The sequence below is a fragment of the Taeniopygia guttata genome, chromosome 2 (assembly GCF_048771995.1).
Source record: "Taeniopygia guttata chromosome 2, bTaeGut7.mat, whole genome shotgun sequence".
Lineage (NCBI taxonomy): Eukaryota > Metazoa > Chordata > Aves > Passeriformes > Estrildidae > Taeniopygia > Taeniopygia guttata.
Window position 1 is genome coordinate 109,869,128 of NC_133026.1, and position 25,309 is coordinate 109,894,436.

The 25,309-nt window shown below is 39.9% G+C and overlaps 1 protein-coding gene across 28 annotated transcripts in view; it reads left to right on the top strand.

The window, feature by feature from the left end:
* The window catches only part of DTNA (dystrobrevin alpha), a 220,919-nt gene that overhangs the window by 139,300 nt on the left and 56,310 nt on the right, over nucleotides 1–25,309 (top strand). For all 28 annotated transcript variants that reach the window (XM_072924630.1, XM_030266168.4, XM_072924609.1 and 25 more), the window contains 3 exons: nucleotides 13,518–13,731; nucleotides 20,874–20,959; nucleotides 22,452–22,606. In XM_072924630.1, coding sequence (XP_072780731.1) covers nucleotides 13,518–13,731; nucleotides 20,874–20,959; nucleotides 22,452–22,606 — 455 coding nt within the window. The remainder of the gene's footprint in view (nucleotides 1–13,517; nucleotides 13,732–20,873; nucleotides 20,960–22,451; nucleotides 22,607–25,309) is intronic.

Sequence of the window (25,309 nt, forward strand, 5' to 3'; positions counted from 1 at the left end):
GAGTGTTTTTTGCATGCTCATTTGTTTTCAGTTACATAAAAGTTTTTGTAACTCTAGTAATGTAGATCAACTTCATAACACCCAGAATAATCAGAGAGAATCTTTAACTTAGCCATTATATCATATTGTACTGCATCTAGTTTTATTTTCATTAAGTGTTAGTGTAAGATTTCATACAGCAAGTATCTGTTATGCTAGGACAAATTGTGAAAACAGAAGATGTTGGCTATAAAAATAATTTCCTGCTTTTATAAGTGTGAAGAGACTGCACAATATAATGTCCTCAGTGGGTATTGTTATTAATACAGTTCTGGGTCTCTATACAATGAACATTCAGCTTCCTGACATTAATGTTTGTGATATACAATGGCTTTACAGAGGCCTTTTTTCCTTTTGCCGAATCAAGGCACTTCTAGTCTGAATTCAGACTGAGTTGTATCTGTGATACTATTTTTGGCTGCAGAGGTTTTCTGGCAGGGTTTGGCACTTTAACCAAGAAAAGTGTAGGCTAATTCCACAGAAGTTCTCTGTCTGCTCAGCCTTTTCTTTGGTCCATGTGGATGGATAGATGGATGTCTCCTTTCCTGACAGAGAGGAAATTGAAAGTAACTCTGCTGAACTCATTGACACCACTATGGCACAAAGGGAAGAATGAATCAGTCTCTCAGTGAGTGTTGTTTGAGGAGGTTGAACTCAATTTCTGATAAATGAAGTTGACACTAGTATCATACTGCATCTCTTGTAAAGGTCCTGATCTTCCCCAAGTTTAATTTTCCACAGTTCATTCATCTATATTTTGCCTTGAAACTCTTTTATTTTGTCTTGGATTTTCAGCATGTCTTTAAGGACTGAGTGTGTAAAATAAAGGATGACAGATAAGTGGCCATGTACATTGAGACTCTTACTCCATCTAGGGGCCCTGACAACATCATTAAAGAGCTTCTGTCACACACTGGGGGAAGGATAGATGTGTGAAACTTAACCTAAATCTCATTTATCTGCCATTTCACATTCTGCAGTCTTGTTGCCTTTCTCAGTGTGGCAGATTATTGAGCTGTATCAGCTGGATTGTATCAGCTGTAACTTTTCTCCTTGGCCTAGTCCTTATTTCCTCAAGAGATGTGAAGTTTTAGAGCATGGTATTTTAAGGGGACACGGTGCAGTTGCCTTCTGGTTTGGGAGTTGTGGTTACTGAGGGAATGAATCAGCTGGGCAAATGGAGCACCAACACACTCTGGCAGCAGACACTGCTTTGAATGTGAGTAATGTCAGAAGAGAAAATCTGAAAAGATTGTGTGAACACAAAAAAAGAGTTTAGTCAAATATTCTGGATAGTTTCTCTGAATAAGAGGCTGCCTATTCAAATGAAATTGATACTGCAGAAATGGATATTGCATATACCAGGATCTATCTTTCCCTCTTTCCAAGCTGATTATAGCTCATATTCCAGAAGATTTTGGGGCAAGTAAATTGCATTGTTTTCAAATGTAATACATGATTAAATACCTATGAAAGCTGGAACCCATGACAGTAATTAGTAACTTGATTACCAATCTCAGCAAAAGGTTAAATAAGGTCAGGCTGAACTGTCCTTATGACTTCAGGCATAAGATGCTTTTTCACCAGAGTCTTGTGCGTCACATGAGTGTCCTGTTTCATAGCAGTGCTCTCACTCTGTCCCAGGAACCTTTTGGACAGAACCAAACTCTTCAGAAGAGAGAAGCATATGGTAATAGTCTTTAGTATGTCTCTTCTGCTCTCAGGATGAAAATGCAGTTGTGGTGTCAGACTGTTTACCCAAGCATTAATTTCAGCTTAAGAACTTCTCCAGTTATTTTTAATAGAGAAAAATGTTATGGGTCAAATTCAGTCTACATTACATAAGAAAATATTTAAATTAATATAATAAGGATCAGGTTAAGAATTTGCATATATGTAAAATATCACATATTTTATATTCAAGAAAGTGCACAATTCATCTTTCATTAATATTCTGTACCTTGTGTTGCTGTTTACAGTCTGGCCGAAACCCTAAATGATTTTTTTAAAATAATATTACAGAAAACAAAGTAACTATGGACCACACTCTGAAAAACAAGATATATGCCAAGGAGGGCTTTTGTTTTCAAGGTGTTCTAAATGCAAAATAGGTGCTCATTATTTTTCATTAACCTTTGTGATATGACTGAACCTTAAAGGTTGATAATGTAATCTCAACTTGTTTTCTACAGCTATTAAGTAAGAAATTGTTGCAAAAAAACTGTTAAATCACATTTTCCCTTATCATTACAAGTTATTTTTTAAAGGAAACAGCAGTTAATATGAGATTGGGGATAACACCCTGTATCCTTAAGCTGGTAACATGCGCTGCTTCAAAATTAAAGAACAACGTAAATAACCCAATTTGTTAACATTTGCATTCCCTCTATGGTTGCTTTTGGCTGGTAACAGTACCAAGCAAGCTGTAGTCCCCCTGTGGCATGGGGAGTGTTTGGGGATGGGGCAGGGGGGACGGATGGAGCAGCGGTTGTATCAGAGGGAAGATGGAAACTACTGATGAAAGAAAGATGTGGTATAAGTCAGACGTGGCATTTGAAGAAGCATACTGTTGGAGAAGATGTTATCACTGTAATGAGGGCATCCAACATGAAGACATTCTGCCTTTTCCACCGCACGGCTTTGGCATTGTTTTCCTGTCACGCGTGATCGCCCGTGCAGGACATCCGCGGCCGAATCTCCGCACACGTAGTCTTGAATCGACTAAATACAGAGACAAGGCCATTTTCGACAGACGGCGGTGGGGATGCGCCACTTATGATTCTCGCAGTCTGGCCTGACAGCGTGCCGGGAGAGAGTGAAAACGCTGGAGCGAGCGCGGCTGCATCTAAAACACACCCAGGAGTGCCATCCTGTGGCGGGCACCGCCGGCAGCGAGCGCGGCTGTCCCGCTGTCCCGCCGGCACCGAGCGCGGCTGTCCCGCTGTCCCGCTGTCCCGCCGGCACCGAGCGCGGCTTCCTCCTCCGCTCTTCGGGCATTCCTGAGCTTCCAGCGGGGCTCACGCCTGGCTTCTGGTTCTCCTCTGGAAACATTTTTTGAACGTCTCCGTGATTCAGTACCTGTATTCGCCGTCAGGTTCACCAGATCTATATTTTACAAACTGACCTAAGAGCTCAAATGTAAGGCAAGCTGCCCCTTTTAAAGATAAATCAGAAAGAAGTTGTGTATTGTACATATCTATTGGCCAAGTCTTGTTACCTCATGAGTTCTTTTGTTTGAAAACTGACACTTGCAAAACCCTTTTGTAGGAACTAGTAAGTCAGCCTGAGGCCTGATCACACAGTGCCTCAAGTAAAGCCTTTTTCATTAATGTAGTTCTGTAGTGGGATCACAAGGATAATAGAGGCACACAGTCTAGAAATGCTGTTGTCTTGGGGTGGTTAGAAAGTTTCTAACCATGTAGCAGGTCTGCTATTTGCATATTGGTCTTTAATTCGCAAATACGTTTAACGCTTAAAATAAGAAAATTATATGTAATCAATGGATTTAAGTAATTGTTGTTGACTTCTTAGCAACAGGGCGGAGTGTTAAGTCTTTCCTAGCTGTCATCAGAATACTAAGAAGCTTAGGGTTATATTTTTTATTATTTCATTTTATATATGTCATACTTTGTTCATCATTTCAAATAAATTATTTCAAAGCACATTTTTAAAAAAGGAAACACTTTGCCAGCATCTGGGTGACAAGTAGATGACAAGAGTTTCCCAGCCCAGCGCTCAGGGTGGATCACCCGCTGTTCCCTTTTGCAGAATTGACTGTCATTAGTGCTGCTCCTTGGAGAGACTGATGGCTTTTGCCACCCATGGAGAGCTCTTCAGTCTTAGGTTAAATAGACGTAAGACAAGATGGTCAGGAGCTGACAGCAGGGGAAGAAGGAACTTCTATTGTAAATTAAATTACTGTATAAAAGAAAAATTTTACTGGAGATCTTTACACACTTATACACCTTGGTGGATTTGTGAGATACCGTATTGAAAGTGAAAAGACCACATTTCAGTGTATTGTTAGCCTAATGATTATTCCTCATTAGTAACACTTGATCGAAGTTCTGTAGTGATCAAAATCCCAGGAGGTTTTAGGATAACTCATTTTACCTTCTGATCACAACACAGGTAAGCTATAATAGGGATACCATTCCCAGGTATGCAGACAGGGGAACCTTTAAAACTTTCCCTAAATTTTCAGTGCCTCAGTTGTACACATTGTGTCCTGCAGATTTCCAAACACCCAGCAACCAGGTTTGGCACCCACTCGGGAATGTCTTCTGTGCATGCATTGTGCAGCTGGCTGGCATATGCACAAACAACCCAGCTCCTTGAAGGCTGGGACATTGCTTGTCCCATGTGGCATCACTGGGGCAGGTGATCTGCATGAATCCAGTGAGTCCAAATGCAGGTGTCTTACTTCACATGCACACTGGTTCAGGAAAAATCTGCTTCTGTATGCTGGTCTAAATGTTTAGTTCCTAACCCAGACACTCCTCCTCACCACTGGGATGGTCAGATAGAAGTGGATAGCCTTATTTCAGCTTCCAAGGCATACCACACACCTGTGCAGTCTCACAGCACAGGCAGAAAGGTGAGGAGGAGGTTACATGCTGCTGACAGGGGATTAAATGGAACCATGGCCTCCCTCTGAAATCCCTCAGCCTTCAAGGGGAAAAGCTAAAGGGAATGCCTGAGTACGCACAGTGCTGTGAAGGTCCGCAGTACACCTCACACAAAACCTCTTGAGTATGTGGAGGACTCTCTCAAACATTCAAGAGGCCTCAGGGTAGGTTCTGTGGGTTTTTTATTTATTACACGTGTTAGTGAAGGGCCTTGGAGCACAGCTTGCTTGAGTAATGATTTTAGAGAAAAGTCAGTGAGGCAGCCCTGATGCCTTTCCAGTAAGAGCTACTGTGATTTTGCAGTACAGGTTCATGATCAAACAGGGGCATCACAGAATCAATGAAGTTGGCAGGGACTTCAGGAGAGAACAGGGTCAGCTACAGAAGATTGCTCAGGGTTTTGTCCTGTTCAGGTTTGATTATTTTCAAGGATATAATCCACAGCCTTTGTGGGCAATATCACACTCTTCTAAAATCCTCACGGGGAGAACCTTCTTACATTTAATGCTTTCCTGTGTTTTAATTTGTGCCTGTTTCCCTCAGTCCTTTCACTGTCCTATCCCTGAGAAGAGTGTGGCTCCGTGTTCTTTACTTCCTTGCATAGGGTCATAGAATCATAAAATGTCTTGGGTTGAAAGGGGCTTTAAAGATCATCTAGTTCTAACCCCCTTCCATGGACAGAGATGCCTTCCTCTAGACCAGGTTGCTGAAATCCCCATCCATGGAGATGACCCATCCCCAACCTGGCCTGAACACTTCCAGGGAATGGGTCATCCTCAGCTTCTCTGGGCAGCCTGTTGCTGTGCTTCATCAACCTTACAGTGAGGAGTTCTTCTTAATATCAGATATTTGGGCCATGAGCAGTCTGGATGTGCCAGACTGTGTAGAGTGAGAGCTGTCACCAGATGTACCCTGCCAAGGAGTACCTCATTTTAGCCCTGAGCAGAAGGAACGCCCCAGTACATTTTCTTTTTCTTGTAATTTGGTATGCAGAGAGTGTAAAAAAAGACAAGCCTTCATCGCTGGCACTTGGATCTGCTTAGTAGTGGGATGTGAGGTAAAGCTTTCAGTGATCACACTACAGCTGACTGATTTGAAGGGCAGCTTGGCCACCAACAGGTGTAGTTTAGAGGAAAAAATATGCCTCAGTCAGTCCTCTGTTACCTGCTTGACAGCAGGGAGAGGGATCCAAACAGAAAATGTGAATAACTTCCCAGTCTTTCTTAGCAATGACAATGACAAATGGCTCCAATACCCTAATTTGTGATAGGTTCATAGATTCTAATGAAAAAAAAAGAAGAATCATCTAGCATATTTTATAGTATTCTTAGGATTGCTAGACAAGGAAGCATAAATCTTTCCCTTTTAATGAAATCCACCTGAAATACCTGACATACAGTCAAGTGCCATTGATTTCAAATGACAGTACAAGTATGCTTAAACTCAGGCATGTGTGTAAGAGCTTTGGACTAAAATCTTCATGAAATGTATAGTAAAATTTTGAAAATAATTTAAACCAATATTTTGTTTAAAATTTCTTCTTGTATTTACCAACAAAGGAAAATATATCAAGGAGAAATTTTGGTCCTAACTATCACTTGGACATATTTCACTTATATTTACTTAGACGTACTATATGTTAAATAAATTTTAATTAATCGTTAAAGACCTGATTTAGCCACTTCCTGTATTTGATTAATCGTAATCTCCTCTTCCATCTTCATTTAGTAATAAATGGAGAGATAACTTTATGAAGTTCATGGTTAGGGTGTAATACAAAAAAATTAAATAGGGCAGATGAGGATTTTTGTATAAGTAGATCCATTTCATGGTAGGAAAGCCTAAGCACAAAGCTTAAACACACAGACTGTTTTTAAATTTTTAATTTTTTTTTACTACTTAGAAGATAAATTTTGTTGCAGTTTTTTTTTATATTTGCTTAGGGCAACATCATTTCTTGACAGCTGATGTTTGAAGTAATCTGCCTCCTTTGAGATTAGTGATATATCCAAGATTATCTATATCTCAGAGCCTTTCCATAATTATAAATTGCATGATGGAGAGAATAATTCATTTTTCACTGCATAAGTAAATAATAATTTCTCTGCTTTGAGTTGAAAAAAAGGAATGTAGTCCATTTCTTCTCTCTCATTTTGCCTATTAAGGTACTGTATCTACCAAACAGAAAATTACTTATTGCAAATAAATTCAAGTTACTAGTTACAATAAATTAAAAGTACAATGGTTTTTTGAAGGTGAAGAGCCTAGAAAATGCCTGAAGGAAAGAGGGAGGCTCCAGATCAGTAAACCTGACATATGTGTGTATAATAAGCAACATAAGATGGATAAGTTATGTTTTCTCTAAATGTATCCAGGGTACATCTCTTCCACAAATTGACCTGTTGACAGAATTGTTGGTGATGGAATTCTGTACTACTAATTGCTCGCTTTCATCATTAAAGTAGTAAAATGTGAAAGGAAAAGGTATTCTGAACACAGGTAAAGGCAGAAGAGCAGGATGTAAAACTTGAAGGCGTCTAAAAACTTTTAGTTTGAAGAAAATACAAAACTCCTTTCAAACTTAGCCAGCTATCTTCATCCCCTTGCATCCTGCACGGTGAGACTGATCAGTTCTGTCTCAGTGCACCAGCAACAAGCACTGTCCAAATGTTGCTTTAACAGCTGAAGAAGTCCACTGAAGGAAATAACCTTTGCTATTTGGAGTGTATTTTCATGCATTAATCTTAATTCTCTGCAGTCCAGTCCAGGTCTCCTCAAAGAGCGCGTTTTTTGGTAATGATTGCTGTGGAGTGAATGGCAGCCATCTGTAATGCTCCTCATCTGCGTCATCCCACTTCTGTCCAGAAACAGAAGAATCTCTCTCTGTTACTGAGCATCTTCAAATGTAAAAGCTTCTATGATCCTGGTTAAATATTATGTAAGAAGTTAAATTAGCAGACAGTGTTCACTGTAGAAGATGTAATAATGCAGAGTTTTAGCTTAGCTGTGACTCTAGAGATCACTTAACAGAAAATCTAAAGGGAAGCATAGTTTAACAACTGCTTGTGGAGATTTTTTTCTGACATCAGGCAAATGAGTGAGATCTATACCTGGCTAGTTGTGTTGTTTACGGAGTGTGAGGCCTTTCTGAAGGCCATGAATGTTGGCTGGGCTTCGTGATTTTTGATAACCTTATACCACATGGGCACTAGATACAAGCAGCTTTTGCTCCTACTGCATAGTGATCATCTGCAGACACTGAAGGAACAACTGACAGATTTCTCTAGTTTTCCAAATCTGATTCCAAGGGGGCATCTTTCACATGCTGAGACATAAATCACTTTTCAGTGGGAAACGTGGGCAAGGCAACAAAAGCAACAACAGCAATTAGAAGTTAAAAACAAACTTTTGGAGTTTTAGTCTCTTGAGGGAATTCAAGATAGATTTTAGGAGAGAGAAAGCTCTCCTGCAATTTATATGCTTCTTTGTTACTCTGCAAACTCTTCTTGTTAGCATCATGTAGCATGTAGAAATCAGATTTGGGGTTTATTGCACTGCATGTTGTGCACAGTAAGGAGATATGCCTTCTTCAGTGAGATTAAAACAGTCTCAGGGATGGATAAATAAATAAATGAGCATAACATTATTATGAAAAATGGGTAGAAGAGAAGGTGAGGAATGTAAGCTTATGCAAAGTTTGCAAGGTTGACATTCTGTTATTACATTGAACAGAATACAGATACCACCTTAGCAGTAGGCATAATTTCTATTAGTACAAATGAGTGGAGTTTGCAGAGACCTGTGTTTTACTTCTACTTTTGCCAATATTGACAGTTTGACTTGGCAGCATGATATAATATATAAAGGTTTGTTTACTGTATAAATAACCTTAAAAATTAATAGAATTTGAGGTGATCATTAGGGCACTACACCTAATGTAATCTGCACAAGGTCAAGCGATGTAGTGTAAAAGGTAGTGACTATGACAGGATCTGGTAGCTGTTCATACAGATTGAAGTATTTATTATTCATATTTTATATAAAACCTGAATTATTCTAGGTCATGTAGTAGTCAGACTAGAAAAGACAAAAGAAAAAGGAAGGTGTGGGATTCAATTCAGTTAACTTTACCAGCTCTGAGGTTACGTGTCTCATGCAAACGTAGTGCTTTAAGCTTTGTCTGTAGTCCGTAAAGAAATACAGGCAGGTTCAAAGCGCTGCTCATTCCACCTGTCTCCCAGCAGATGCTTGAAGGTGCTTTTTTCTTTCACTGACATGAGAGGGAGCCCTGGTCACCAGTCAACAGGAGACACTTAATTTTTTACATTTAATTTAGCTGCATGATTCTTGTCTGCAACAATTGACTTGAGTAAAGGTCAGAGACTTCAGTCATCTGTACAGCAGCCTAACAAAATGTCCTTGTGATTTTGAGCTAGACATTTGAGCAGGTATTTTCAAAATCAGTAGTTCTTGTTAAATGTCTGGCTCATGTCCACCTTCCATCTCCTCCTCCAGGAAATACTGCTTTCCAGCCTCTTAGATATTTGTAAAATTAATTAATAAAATGCAAAATAAAATAGTGCAGTATGATTGTTCTTTGTTCAGCTTCAAGTGGAACCAAAGTGTTTCTGGAGAAAAGAAAAAAAGACCAAGTAGAATTATATATAGCACAAATACACAGCAGTTTCTTGGGACTAATATTTCATAATGGGTAGGGAACTCTTATAGCTGTGTAATTTCCAGTAAGTAATTTTCTTAGTCTTGTGCCCTACCTTTCTGGCATACCAATAACATCAGGAGAGATTATGAGGCTTTCAGGTTGGAGTTAACAGTAAAACGAGTAATTTTCTCTCAGATGTGTTTGGTATACTGATATTATTAGTCCCATGTCTGCTAGCCTCTGGATATTTTCTTTCCCAAGACCATCATCAAAACTAACTCTGGATATGACTATGTTATGAGAAATATAATATCAGTAGGAAAACAAAACAACAAAACCCCCCACATTAAAATCTGACAGCCAGACAGTATCAGTACTAGATCATGTGAAGAATAAAGACACCAACCCCCATTTCAGCCTTTTTCATAGTGCCAGCTCTTTTCCACCATATTCAGGAATTTTCCAGTACTAGCCTATGGCAATTGAAGTTTAATTACAGCATGAAATTCTCACTGTTAGGGACTCTGGGTATCTGGTTCTTCCTCCCTGGGTAACCTTTTATCAAGGTTAGGGAACCCATCACAGTTTCCAGTGACTGCAGAAGTGTACATGTATGGTCAAATCAAGTCCTGCACAGGCTGCTTGAAAGGTACCCCAGCAGTCCTGATTACATGATTTGTTACCCTTCAAATTGCCCTTTTCCACTCTCATGCTTTTTTCTGCTACCACACTCATGCACTCCCAGATAAACAGCCTGTCCCTGTAATGTGGCTGATTTTACATCCTTATTCGGTATTTATGATAAGGTTGTCCTTGTAATTTCTGCCTTGGTCTGTAGTGCTGGTACCCCTGTTTGTCCTGTTTCTTGGATTGCTCTCTTATTAGTGTAGCCTGAAGTCAAGGTGAGCATCTGCATGTGGCACTACTCCTTCTTTTGCAATTTGCTATGCCTAGTAACTTCTCACATTGTTACCTTTCTGTAGTTCATATTTGATGATTTGCACACATAACCAGAAGCCAACTTGGCAAAACTGCTGGTGGATGGTGGAAGCACCTTCTTCATCTGCGTGGTCTTAATGACCAGAGACAGTTCCCATGGCCAACAACAGCCTGTTATAGACCTTGAGGGAAACATCCTGCTTCACCTTTGCTTTCTCCCTGTCCTTCCCACTTAATGCCACCACAAAATACATGCACATGGTCCAGCCTGTTCCTGCATCTTCTGGCATGTTGCTTGGTACTTCTGGTACTTTCCTTGGCTGCCTTATGTGGTGGAATTAACCCTTCTCATTAACCCTTCTCTCCTGGACCAGACAATGGTCTGCTTTCTGGCGACTTCCTCCATTCTCTGGCCTCTGAGCCATGTGGAGAAGCCTCCCAGAAAGGGTCAGTTATTACATGCCATTTGTCTTCCTGGAGATCGTGCATCTTCTGTGTATCCAGATTGCTTCTGTGACAGTGCAAACTGATTGAGTGGGAATGGGAATGACTGCATTAAATGGATCTGAGACCTATGCCAGATTTTTTATAGGGAAGTTGCTCTTCCATCAGCCAGAAAACAAACAGACCAGTTCAGAGGTTGTGTACTCCACCCACCCAGCTGTAGTGGGTTGACTCTGATTTTATGCCAGACACCCACCAAAGCCTCTACATCACTCCCCTCTGCAGATGGTCAAGGGGGAGAAAATATAACAAAGGGTTGAGATAAGGACAGAGAGAGATCACCCACCAAATAATATCACAGGCAAAACAGATTCTAATTAGAGATATGAATTGAATTTATTACTAACAAAATCAGAGCTGGATAATAAGAAGTAAAATAAGACCTTAAAAACACCTTTTCCCCATTCTCCCTCCTTCACAAGCTCTACCTCCTCTATCTCAGTGTCACAGGGAGACAGAGAAGGGTGATTATGGCCGAGGTTGATTCTGCTGCTGCTTAGGGAGAGGAGTCCTTCCCCTGCTCCAACCTGGGGTTCCTCCCAGAGGAGACAGTTCTCCATGAACTTCTCCATCCTGTGGACAACATTTCTCCACAAACCGCTGCAGTGCAGGTCAGTCTTTCACGGGATGCAGTGCTTCAAGGACAAGCTGCTCCAGCATGGGTCCCCCACAGAGTCACAAGTCCTATGAGCACACTGGGTTCCTCTCTCCATAGGTTTGCAGATCCCTGCCAGGACCCTTCTCCAGCATGAGACTTGCACAGACTCACAGCTTCCTCTCAGGCATCCACTTGCTCTGCTGTGAGCTCCTCCAGGCGCTGCAGGTGGATCTCTGCATCCCCATAGATGTCCATGGGCTGCAGGGGCACAGATACATCACCATGGTCTGCACCACTGGCTGCGAGGAAATCCCAGCTCTGGTGCCTGGAAAACCTCCTATTCCTTCTTCTCCACTGACTTTGGTGTCTGCAGAGTTGTTGTTCTCACATATTCTCACCCTGCTATTCTTTGGCATTAATTACAACTGTGCAAATCCCTTTTTTTAATTCTTCCTTCATATGTTATTCCAGAGGCATTACCACTATTTCTGGATGGTGCAAACTTGGCCAGCAATGGGTCCCTCCTGAAGCTGGCTGACACAGGCTGTGCCAAACATGGGGAAACTTCTGGCAGCTTCTCACAGAAGCCACCCCTGTAGCCCTCAGCTATTAAATCCAGTCCATGCAAACATCAGCTTTATTTAGGGTAACATTTTGAAAACAACCTGCCAGCATACAAGTTTGCCTATAGAAATTTTCTTTTAATACAAAGATAAAATAAATACTTTGGTGTTTCAATGGAACTGTATCTTGTAGGTTTTCACAGATCTTTGCTAGGGAACAGCAAAAAGTGGAAAAGTGCCATGTCTAGTCCCTAAAGTAGTTGCTGCTACTGTTACGACTCATCTGTATGGTGTATCTTCTTCTTTGGGCTTACACATGTGTTAGCAGGGTGTTGGAGGCTATTTATTCCGCAGGCAAAAGAAGGGAAACCCAATCATAGGGCAGAATTCTAGAGTAAGTAAAATGACTGTATCTGGTTTCATCATCCATCTGCTATCAGCTTACATTTCCCTGCCATCAGACCATCATGTCACATTGCAGTCTGAGACAGCACCTGCAAACTAATCAAGTAAAAATATAATGAGGAGGATTCTATTTAAGTTTCTCTGTCTACAAAAACAAGGATCTCCTTCCACATACAGGTGGGTTTTGATACATCATAAGACATGTCACCATGCTGTGTAATGAGAACTATGCCGTAGTTTGTCTGGTGAAAAAAAGAGAATTTGCACCCTGAGTCTCCTGATTTGTTTTTTATTGACACTTTAGTAGGACAGTAGGTAGTACTTAAAATAGAGGGATGAACTTTTGAGTTCAGGTTTTAAATAAATCCAGTTTTTAAATTACTGTAGCGGTTTCTTTGTTTTTGGCACAGTGCGCCTCTTCTGCAGCCCATGGCAAGCCAATCATACTGCCACAATAACAGCGCTCTGCAAAGTTTGGTACAATATGAAGGGTGAGCAGAGATTGCCTTTAAGCTATCTTTGTAGGTAAAAACAGGCCCCATCAAATTCAACTTAGATCAGGACTTCATCAAAGAGAGAGATTTAACATATCATTTATATTTAGAAGACATAAAATATGACTTTGGGATCACTTCATTATGTGTTATTTGTTTAAATGTACCCTGACTCAATTACAATTCTGTTTCTGTAAAATATTTTGCTTTCCATACAAATTGATGAAAAGAATATTCAAAATATCAGTATGTGATAAGCACTTAGTATTCGTAGGATCTTCTGAAAAGCCCATCTGCTATGCAAATTAGTATCTAAGAGTAATTTCTGAATGGGGATTCATAAAGGCATGGTTCAGAAAAATTATTAGCATATGTTTACCTTTCAGTGATTTCTGTAAAATACAGACTTTTATTTGAATACCTTATACAATGAAGAATGATTTTCCAAGCTGAGGTTGTATTCATTACAACCAGTAATATCAATATATTGTTTGCTTCTTAACGGATTTCCATTTTATTTGCTCATTCCTCCACCAGATTCAATATACAGTGTGGAAAACACATTAATTCATTTAATTATTCATGAAGCATGTTGTACACGGTTGTGTTATTCCCCACCCCGTGGGAGGAGGTGACTTTTTCTCAGGAGCACATTTTCCCATCTGAGTCTTTCTGTCCTGTCCCTAGTACACCTGGTGGACATCTGGAATGTGATCGAAGCCTTGCGGGAGAACGCCCTGAACAACTTGGATCCCAGCATCGAACTGAACGTGGCTCGCCTGGAAGCTGTGATTTCAACCATCTTCTACCAGCTCAACAAACGGATGCCAACGACCCATCAGATCAACGTGGAGCAGTCCATCAGCTTGCTGCTCAACTTCCTGCTAGCGGCCTTCGATCCGTAAGTCTGCCTTTCCTCCCTCTTCTCCCAGCTGCTGAAAGGATTTTACTTCCTCCAGAAATATCTCTTGAAATCAATTGAGCAGGCTCAATTCTGTCCCACATAATGAGCATGTGAATAGTGCTAACTAGGGAGATAACCTAAATTAAGGGCCTCTGCTTTCCTTTCTTTTGAGCCAAATTCAGCACAACTGTGTTTTCATCCAGCTACTCAGACTTGTTCCAGTTTATATCAAAGAAGAATTATCTACAGAAATTCACATGCGCTTCTAATTTGGCTTGTTGTTTATTGACACACCAGTGGCTGACACCACTGCAATGCCTCTGCAGCAGTGCCATGGGTTAATAGCTCATTATTTTGAAAGAGCTCATTTCCCTGCAAGTTCTTGCAGCTGTAAGCAATTTTTTTTTTTCTGGCTCATGCCAGTGCAGCATGATTTTGAGACCATAACAGAAATAGGATTAAAGACCTGGAGGTGATGAAATTCATGTTGTTTATTACTGCATGGGATTCATATTACAAAAAGAACAAGTTTCAGACAGAGGAAACCACTTACAATAATGAGTATTCTGTGTATATCTGTTGTAATTTCTGAATACAGAGTTGGTAACCTGTACTGCAATATTTGCAGTCCTCAAACTCAGTTATTGGAGAACAGCAGTTAAGTCTGACTGGTGCAGATGTTGTCGCTTTATGGCTTATCTTTTGAAAATTCATCAGGAGAAAACACTGGCCATTAAACATTAAAATAGGATGCTTCCCCTCTCTCTTCCCAGTCCTCTCTCTCACTGCCCTGGTACTGGGTGAGCACCTCTCAGTGTCAGACCAGCCAGTGGCTCAGTTGCCATGGCTACGGGGAGACCAAAAAAAAAAAAGGTGTTCCGCATGAGAAGGCTGCACTCAACCTCTCCTCCTGCCCCTCTGAGAGGGAGAAAAGCAAATCCATTGTGAAATCATAGCCTTCAAGAATATTTTCCTCCCCTCAAGGGCAATAAAAGAAGGAACGGGCATTTTAATTCATACCATTGTGGCTGTGACAAGCACACTAAAGATGCTGGAAATGACCAGATGCATTTACTGCTGCATGCCACAAGTAAACTGCTTCCTGGCTGGTAAACATATGGAAAGACCCTGATCTGTGGAACCAAGACCTCTGATACTGTGCTTATTTTGTAGCTCACTGTAAAGGGGTAATGATCTCAGCTACACAACACAGCTATTTGCAGCATAATGGAGTAGAGGAATGTAGTCCCCCTGGAGGGAATCAGAGCATATTTTTAAGGGGGTAAGGTTTTGCTTCCCCTGAAAACGCCCCATGTGCTGTGTTTCATGATGTATGTGGTTTCTGGGATCCCATCAGGATCCCCCTGGGGTAAAGAAGCTGTGACCCTCACTCCATCAGTCAAGCAGCAGCTCAGTCTGTTGTGCTGCCTCTGAGTGTAGTGCCCGGGATACACTTCCAGAAGGGCAGAGACACCCAAGGAATCCTTAGGAAGATGCTCTGAGGTCAGAGATAGAGACTAGCTGCCTATCACTCCATATTAAATTCACCAAACATATGGGATGGTGTTCATGTGCAATCTGAGATACCTAAGTTCAGATTTCATGGAGAAAGATGTCAGCAAGTTCTCTCTGTACTGTAATGGGAGTCAAGACACCTGTCACAAATAAAGACATACCAGTTAAGCATCTGATTATCAAAATGTGCCCTACACTTTAGTATGACTCACCATTGAAGTTTTGTGTTGGATATTGGTTTTAACAGCCACTGATGATTCAGGTTTCCTGGTTTCTGGGAAACAGAGGGAGGGAGGTGGCTCTACATGCCACAGGGACAGTGTGAGAGCTGCTGGGGTCTAACCAGAGCTGCTGTCTCTGCTTCCTGTGTGGCTCCTTTCTCTCCCCTCCAGAGCAGCAAAAAGGTCATTCTCTGTTGAAAGTTAGAAGTTGGTGGAAATAGGAGCAAGGACTTGTGGTCTCATGTTCAGAGAGAAGCAATGCTTTGCAAGCTATCCAGAGGGACTCAGCTGGCTGGAGAAGTGGGCCCATGGGAATGTCCTCATGAGGTTCAGCAAGGCCAAGTGCAAGGTGCTGCAGGTCCAGAGAAGGTGGTGCAGCTTTTCATGTCCCATTTGGAATCCAAAGAAAGTGGAGAAATGGAGTGTGCGACCTAGTATATATGAAAGGATCACAAGGGCCAAGTTATTTCGTGTTTTAAAATCTTAACAATCCTGCCACTGTCTCATTTATTTACTCGTAGTTAATATATATGTTGCTCTTTATGTATTGTACTGGCTGAAGATCCTCCAAACTTTAAACAAAGCCTTTTCCTTCTTTTATAGCCTGCTGAAATCCTGGCAGGTTTCTCTGCCCTCTGGCAAGGAGTGTTTCCTTAGGCCTGCAATACAGATGTCTTCTCAGGAGCTAAAACTTGGCTAGCAAAACACAAAAGGACCACAGTGTGCTGCCATGGCATGTGGGCCAATTTAGCCACTGCCGGTGCTGAGCTTACATCCCCTTTTTTATGGGTTTTTTATGGTCTTGGGGATTCATTAGGCCCACAGATAATTATATTTCTCTGCTGAAAGGAGAAAAAGTGGGGGAAAATTACAGTGTATAGAATTTCATGTGAGACTGAATGGGATGTTCCTTTGTGCTGCTAAAAGCAAACTAAAGTACAACCTTATAAAACTGAAAGCCAACAAATTCAAAATTCACAAACAGAAATACTTCTCCAATTTATTTATCATTAGTGTGTGGAAGTCAGCATCATGTGGTAAATGACCCTGACAGACCAAAACCAGTGAGCAGAATGAGGTGGTCAGACTTTAGAAAAATCTAGACAGAAACATGCCTGATCTACATTTTTAACCACAGATTAAAATTAGGCAATAGCTTTTGCTTCAAGACCTAAGGTGATTAACTGGCTTTATGAAACAATAGCACACTTCCTTCACTTCCTTACACCAAGTACTCCATAAAAAGTTGACAAGCACAAACCTCTCTGAAAAATTTCTCCCAGGCCGGGGTGAAAGCTTAGGCAGCAAGGTGGAATGTCAGCCTCATTCAGTCGAGAGTTGTTCTCCAAAAACCTCCTTTTAAACAGAAGTGAAATATTCTGTGCTAGATCATCTCCAGCTATCCCTGCTGCAAAGTTGAACTGATAAGGAAATAGCTGAATATTCTCTGTTCCTTGACATACACTAGCCTATGTATGCAGCTGTGTGTCCTGGGCTATGAAACAGACCTTGCCTGTCTGGGGGGGAGCTTGACTTCTACAGAGAAATGAGGAAATATTCATGCCCTTCTTTAATCAAATGAACATTTGAATTGTACTGATTTCAGTATATAAAGATGATCAATATCTATTTTGGAAATACAACTTCTTGCTCATTCATCTATTCAGAGCAGTAAAGTGTTTAATTCCCTCTCTTTTCTATCTTTGCCACTCATTGAAAGCCACAGAGTCATTTACAAAGGAAGTCCAGCAAAAAAAAATGCATTTCAGAGATTTGGACATTATGCATTTTGCTCTCCTACATGAAAGAATCTCGCTAAATCTCAATAAAATTTCATCTCTAAACCCTCGTTGTGAAAATGGGAGTTTGTAATTACAGCCTCTGACATTTCAGAATTGACTGCCTTGATTACGTTGGGTAGTAACCAACAACTGAAGAACTTTTGTTACTTTTGCAAAAGATACCTTAAAGTATTGGGGGAGTACCACTTAAGCCTCACTAGTGAGAGAAATGGTATTTTCTCAATGCCCTTTTCATGGGACACATTTGCTGTTTCTAAAGATGTGATGCTATTTCTTGATGGCTTTCCCCACCATGTGGCTATCTCAGTATGGGTGTTGCTAGAGATCCTGACAAATGACAGTGTCATCTATCTGGTACCATTCTCCTTGGTGACCCAAGCAGCAAATTCAGGCCCTGGAGCTGGACTCATCCTTGAATGGTCTGTGAATTTTGTCAGGCATTCTGTGGGGTTTCCTTGCTCTTAGGACAGGCTGTCTCTCTCTGCAGCTATGCAGTGGAAGAGGAAACCTTCTTTGCTCTGGTGTCTAAAAGCATGTATAATTTTTTGCCCTTTTTTCCCCAAGCAGCAGGAGATAACCTTCAACCCTGGCTATCATTACCTTTCCTATGTACTCCATCCTGTATTGTTAAGTGCACATCAGCTTCAAGGTTTGCTTTTGATATCATTTATGCTTCTTGCTGAAGAGTAACCTCAGTAAGAGAGGTGCAATATAAAATCAAAATATTTGCTGTCCTCTCCTGTTTCCACTAGTAAAATTTATTTCTCTTTGCATTAGCCAGCCCAAAGCTGCTTTCAGGGAGCTCTGACTTCTCCCAAGATCTTCCTGCTGCTATGAGCCACTGCCTCAGCATTTGCTTTTGCACAGCAAACACTGTAAGGCCTCAGTGCTGCCAGTCAGGGGCATCGGTAGTGCTTAGACAAAGCTTAGGGCACTTCTGGATTCCAAATGATATTGGTGAGTCTTAGGCCCTGTTACCCTATCTGCTCATCAGTCATGTGTATTTAAATATGCATGTGTGTATATGCACAGACACACACACACACACAGAGACTTATATATTTGGAGGGCAAATTGGGTTTACACTGGCTCTTGTGATGCTTTTAGGAATACAAATCACCAATAAAATATACAGTGTCAAAATGAATCAACTCAAATGGAGATTGAAGAGATAAATTATATCTTTTCTTTTTCTGTTTCTCTCTTCCATAACCATTTGAATATGGGAAAAGCCAGTGGCTCTAGGGTGGAAAGCTGAAGGCAAGTTGATATGTGTCTGCCATGCAAAAATATAATCCTATTAGTAAATGTAACTAAACCCCCTGGGAAAAAATAATCTAAATCTGAAGCACTTCCACATTTTTTTAATCTCCAAGTCTTCCATCGCTTCTTAATAATGCCATTGCTTCTACTTAGCTGTTTTGTGGGGTTTTTTTTAGTATAGCAACTCTTTTAAAGCAGATGGAAACCTCATGATGAAACAGTGCAGAAAAATTCCTAAGGGTCTAAAGGGCAGCATGCACAAAAAGAATACAGAAGGACCACATTCTCAGGCGTAACAGTGCTAAGTCTGGTTTACACAAATCAGAACCCAATCGACAAAGAATGGAAGTACAGAAGTCTGGAAATTCCTCTGCTGTGATTTTAATCTTTCAAAGCCAATCTAAGAGAACTCATGTAATGAAAAAGTGTACACAAAAGTCACCATTAAAAAACACAGTAAATACTTCTTTCTTAAATACAGAAATAGTGAATTAATTACTTTTTCCTTGTATTTCCAGTTGATTTTCTGGCAAAAAGCAGAATTTTAAATGAGTGGAAAGGATAATTAGAATTTATATTTAGAATCATGGGTTACACTGATGTAGAACTAAATCTAATTCAATGAGCTTTAAAGATTATTAGCTAGTCAAGCTTAGGGAAATTACTCATATTCTAAAGTCTGAGTGATTTAATGAATGTAGCAGTGAAACATGTAGCATGCATCGATGTACAGATGTGAGTATACCATTCATGTCTGTCTTACATGTATTTTTACTGCATTAGTCTGGTTTAGGATTAGCAGAGAAAGAGGCACAGTCACGGGTTCCATGTCTTTCCAGAGTCAATTCATCGTTTAGTTCTGATCAGATGCAATTTTCTTCCTTAAAATTATGAGTAACAATGAACAGAGTAATTTTAGAAATATTCATGAAAAGGTAAATTTCTGTGTACTACTATTGCCAGTGCAGTTAGACCATCCTACGTAGGACATGATTGTATACATTAAACAAGAAATCCCTTATAGAGTTGTGCTCCCTAGTAGGGTAGACTGAAGATCACAGAAACCTAATTTACAAAAACTTATACAAAATTTCATTATCTAGCCACATCATTAATCCTGTCAGAATTTAGAAGGAAATGTGGCTGCCATTTTGCTAATCTCACAAATACTGATTGTCTCTTTTTTAAAGCATGATTACATTGTCCTCACTGGTGTCATTAATTAATATCATTAATTAATGTGGGAAACTGTGAAGCAATGCCATGGAGTTTGGATGGTGGATAGAAGTTGATCCTGTGCAACTCTGGACTCCTACTGCCTTAGTAAGATTCAGAAAATTCCAAGAAAAAACACATTTCACCATTTGGATGTCAAGAGGTTAACATTAAGAAGCAGATTAACTTAGGAGAGCATTCTCATCTTTGGAAAGGGGCTGAAGACTAAACTGGGACTGATAGGTGTTTGGGGGGCTAAGTGTGCCATGCAGTGGGTGAAGTCATGTTTTACTTCTGCAGCTCAAATAAACCAGGTTTTCTGTGATGGCAGGTGATCACTGAGGACAATCATGGCTGTAAAAGGAAAATAAGGAATGAGAGGAATAATAAAGTTAAGCCATTGCAAGCTTCGGGACAGTTGGGGGAAGAGTTGGCAATGTGCCTTTTTTGCCCCAAGACAAACTCTTGGGTGAATATGGGGTTTATTAGCATTTAGGCATTGTAAATTGCAAGTAGCCAGGTATAGCCTCCCCTTGAACAAGCCAGGGACAAAACTCTTCTCCATATCACAGCATATGTCCTTCACTCATTCTGGATGCAGGCATATTCCCCATTTTTTAGCAAAGTCCTTCTTCAAGGTTCCTGGGGGTCAGGTGTATCATTTAAAAGGCAATTGTCAGGACCTACTGACAGGTACAGATGGAGTTTGTGGAATGATGTGAGCCCTGTGTGCTTTTTTACTATCGTTCCCAGTGCTGATTTTTTCACTTATTTGCAGTCTTCTAGGTCCAAAAAATTCCCAAAGGACTTAGGATAGGGAAACCATGAGTGTGATAGGTCTCCCAGTGCTACTGTATCACAAATAACAGTAATAACTATCACTGTAGTGTATAATGCAATAAAGTTTAATACTGAGCTTTATATACATAATAAATCTGCTCTGAGATCTTTACAGAAAAGTGTTTCCACAAAACAAACTTTCTTTTTAAAGGACTTATTTCTCTGTATGTCAATCCACATATATCATGTATTACAGTAAGTGATGTCAGAAATATGCATTTTAATCGAACAGATTCTCATAAAATGGACATGTAAAATATGTCTACTTTCTACTTTTGAACAGGGAAGGACACGGTAAAATTTCCGTTTTTGCTGTCAAAATGGCCTTGGCAACTCTTTGTGGAGGAAAAATCATGGACAAATTAAGATGTAAGTGATATTTTTTACCTGTTAAAAATTGTTATTGCTGGATAATTAACAGTACAAGTAGAAAAGAGGGAGTTAGGATAAACTACAGTTTCTTGGCTGGATTTGGGAGTTGCTCTTTGTATGTCTCTAAGTAAATTCCACTACATGCTTGGTTGAACTTTACACTGAGGTTTTTAAGGACAAATTGCATACATTGAAGTTCTTATTGGTAGATTTTGTTTTTCCATTTGAGTTATTGAACTCGGAATACAAATAAGTGCCTTAATATCATGAAGTATAATTTAACAATTTCTTCTGATTATTTTTTAATAACATCTTTGTCTTTTCACACATAGAAGACAAGTATATTTATGTACTACTTATATTTTCTTCCATAGGGCATTTTTATGCCATGTATTTTGATGAACAGATTCTCATTTCGTATGATTTATTTCCAGTTCCCCAATAGCAAATACATCGTTTACTTGTAGCTGCAATGGAAGACTTTCTGTTTAGTCATATGATGTCAGGTCCAGAACACCATTTTCCAGACTTTTTGACCAAAAACCTTCAGTTTCCACTGAGCCTTCTATCTGACCCCAAGAAAACTGAATTTACAAATTATAGTTGTTTACAGTAGACAACTGGAAATCCCAAGTGCTGATTCAGTCTTCCAGATTTAGTGCCATTTTTAAAGTATTATTTCTATATAGAAACTCAAATACAGACTGAGCTAAAGTTACAAATTATAAATTGAGCACCATTTGTTCCCTAAGCTGATTTTAGAATAGGAACTGGGTCCATCCAGTGGAGGGCTGAAGTACAGTGATGATTTTTTGGGTCAGCAGTCCTGGAGTCCTGTTGTCAGAATTTCCCTTCCAGGTTCCTGGAAATGAAGCAGCTGACATGACAGCCTGAAAAACAATAAATGTTCTTTAGTCAGAGATCTCCTGCTAAGCAGAGGATAATTTTAAACAAGCAGAGAAGTAAGGGCTGACAAACTGACATCACTGCAATAATAAAAGTGTGATATTTTTATACATAAGAAAGGGGGAAGAGTGAAAAATAACACATTGGCAAGACCTTCATTGCTTTATGTGTCCAAGAGAATAATAACTGACTTAATGAACCCATTGTCGAGATTTTGATTTGACGTGATAAACTGGCAGTAGGCAAAAAGCTGATGTAGCGTATCTTGTCAAATCAGAGCCTTCTTATCTGATTAATTTACTGCCTCATGCCATGCATCAGACTTTGCTTAGAAATGACCATGCACAAAGAAAAACAAATCAGGACTATTTTAGTATTAAAATCAGCTACTTCTTAATATGCAAATATTTCTTCTTGTTTTCTATTGAAAGCGGTCAGAAATAAAGATGCGGTAATAACGGAGATTTCCATAAGCCAAACATGTTTACTACTTGTCTTTCAAACCAGATGATACTGAACTCAGAGCACATCTCTAGCTCACACTGAAGCTGCTGTGTTCTTTCCTTCTCTTTTCCCCCCTCAGATATTTTCTCCATGATTTCTGACTCCAGCGGGATGATGGTTTATGGCAGGTACGACATGTTTCTGCGTGAGGTTCTCAAGCTGCCCACCGCTGTCTTCGAGGGGCCTTCATTTGGTTACACTGAGCAGTCGGCAAAATCCTGTTTCTCACAACAGGTAAATGAAGAGACACAGGGTCTCAGTCACCCCTCTGAGCAGGCCAAGACTCTCTCTGTCTTATATATAGGTGCATATTTGCCCAGGAAACACAGGGCTGGATGAGGGGAAGCTCCACTCTGCTGATTTCTGGTGTGTAGGTTTGTTGCCTTCAACAGGAAGCTGGTCTCCATAGGTTCCCCATATAACCATGAAGAGAGAGGATTAATCAAAACGTGATTCAGAGCAGGATCTCGATTTACATATTCCTAAATTAGGGAACTTCCTAATTTAAGCACCAATTACTTATATACCTTTAGGTATTTATATATATTTGTACTCCAAGACATGCAGTCCTCCACTCCACTTAGTTGATGTTGGCATAAACATACAGAAGACTAACTTCTGCATACAAAGCTGAAGTTCCACCAAAAAAAAAATCAAACTTCAGATTTTTCTAGTAATAGACACACAAGTTTAGGAGTCAGAAGAAAATCACCTTAAAACTTTTTTGTAAATGGGAATCAGTATGTATTAGAAAATCCCTAGTCTCTTACCAGTAACACCAGTGAGATAGGGTCAGGAAAGCAGTGAATTTATCCTGAAGAATATACAAGATTTTTCTGCAGCTCAAAAGACTCGATAGGTACACTGAGTACCGCACATTGGCTTCAGCTAATACATAGCACTTCTGAAAATTCCGTAATTGTATCTGGTTGTCCAGTTCTCCAGTGGAGAAAGAGACAATTCCTCTGGCTCTTTCCACACATCACACCATATAATTCCATAAATATGTAGTAAGGGAATATGCTGAAACTGGGATAATGTTAGAAATAAAGTTGTATTTTCCGTCTCTTTATCCTTTCATTTGCTAACTGATTACTGTTGAACAAGTAAGTTCAATGGAGCAGGAATAGTGTCATTTTCATGCAAAATAGAGTTTCATTTTTTGTATTCTCTCAGTTTCATCACTAATCAATAGGCACTCCAGTCAACTGAAAGATGTTGAAATTCATTTGTTGAGTCATCTCCCAATTCATTTTAATTGGTAATGTTTGCATATGTGAAACTAGTCTTGTTTCACAGAGGGAGACTTAGAATTTACATGGTGAAGTGGCTCCTGGTAGTTTTGTGTTAAAATAATGAAAGAATGCTCTTGCATGGGAACAGGGTATTCAAGCTTTGCATGTTGGACATGCTGTTATTATAGATGAAAAAAAGGAATTTCTTTTCCTGAAAAAATGTGATTCAGACCTCATTTTTTATCTCAGTAGCCATCAGAAATGGCACTTGCCTTGAGATTGCATCCAGCTGAGTGGACCAAATGCATTAAGGTACCTTTAGAAACAACATCTGCAAGCAGGCATTAGATGTTTTTGTTTACAAGCTCCACTCAGAGCTAACAAGACTTAAGTCTCTGACTGCTGTAGGTACACAGCAGGTTTACAAAGCTGCAGTTTTGCATCTGGAGGCAGCCAAGTACTCTTGTAAATCTAGTCTGATATTTCACTTAAACTAACTTTATGTAGTTCTCATTACATCCTCACTAGGGATGAACCAGTGTTTTGAAATGAAATTCAGATCTTGATGACATCATGATAAATGGTATTTACAGTCTTAGTCACACACAAGTCATTCTTTCTTATATCACATGAAGCATAATCAGAAGTTGATAGCTTGGAATAAGTTTGGCACTCTCACTCGTTCTCACAATGGGTCACTTTTGCTTTCCAGAAGCCTTTCAACCCCCTGATATATAGAGATTCTTCCATTTCAGGGAAATAAAAAATTCTGGGAATTATCTGGTTATGGTGTCAAATCCATTCAGTTTACATCTGAAAGGGTTTTTCCTTTTTCAGAAATGTTTTATTATTCCCAATTCTACTGGTTTGCTTGATCCAACCATGTATTTTGCTCTGCCAGTGAACCACTGCTAGATTGAATGTCTATTCAAAGGAGAAACAAGAGTGTTTGTTCATCAGCAAATTTTTGGGACAGAAAAGTCCATGTGCTGGAGCAAGTGACTTAATGCTTCAGAATACAAATCTGTGGCGCAAAAAGGAGTTTTATCATCACCACTTTCCCTCATAGGTAGGATTGGTGTGATGTTATACTGTATTTGTATTAAACAGTATTGTTATTATTGTAAAAAAACACTTTTTAAAAAAAAAATATCCCAAACTAAAAAGATAGATGCTAACTGCATTTTCTTAGCACTTGTCTAAGTGTTATTCCACAAACCTAGACTCCATCTGTGTGTAGTATATATTTAGAAAACAGTTTTCAGTTTAAACTTTCCCAGCAGCTGAAAGAAAATTGCAGGAGGAAAATGTATGGAAATTGCTCTGACAGTGTCCTTTAAAGGGACACTGCTTTTTCCTCTAATCCGTAAAATCAGTGATCACCAGAGCTGCTTGGCCATAAAGCTGTCATTGCCTTATTTGGTGCCAATCAGATTTTAAAGTTATAGCTGCTTTCAAAAGCCCACTGCATCGTGAAAGAGCTGTTCTTGTTTCCTCATCTAGTTGCTTGTTAGACTGGTTGTGTGTATCTCTTCAAGAGCAGAGGGAAGATCTAAGGCTACTCAGCTCTGCAGTAATGGGGCACTGGAGGTCCTTTCTTTTCCTGGGCTTCCTTCCACCTTTTTTTCCCCCGATGCTTTCAAGTTCTGCTTCAGACAACACAGGCATTTACTGGCAGCATTGGTCAGCAAAGCTGTGCCAA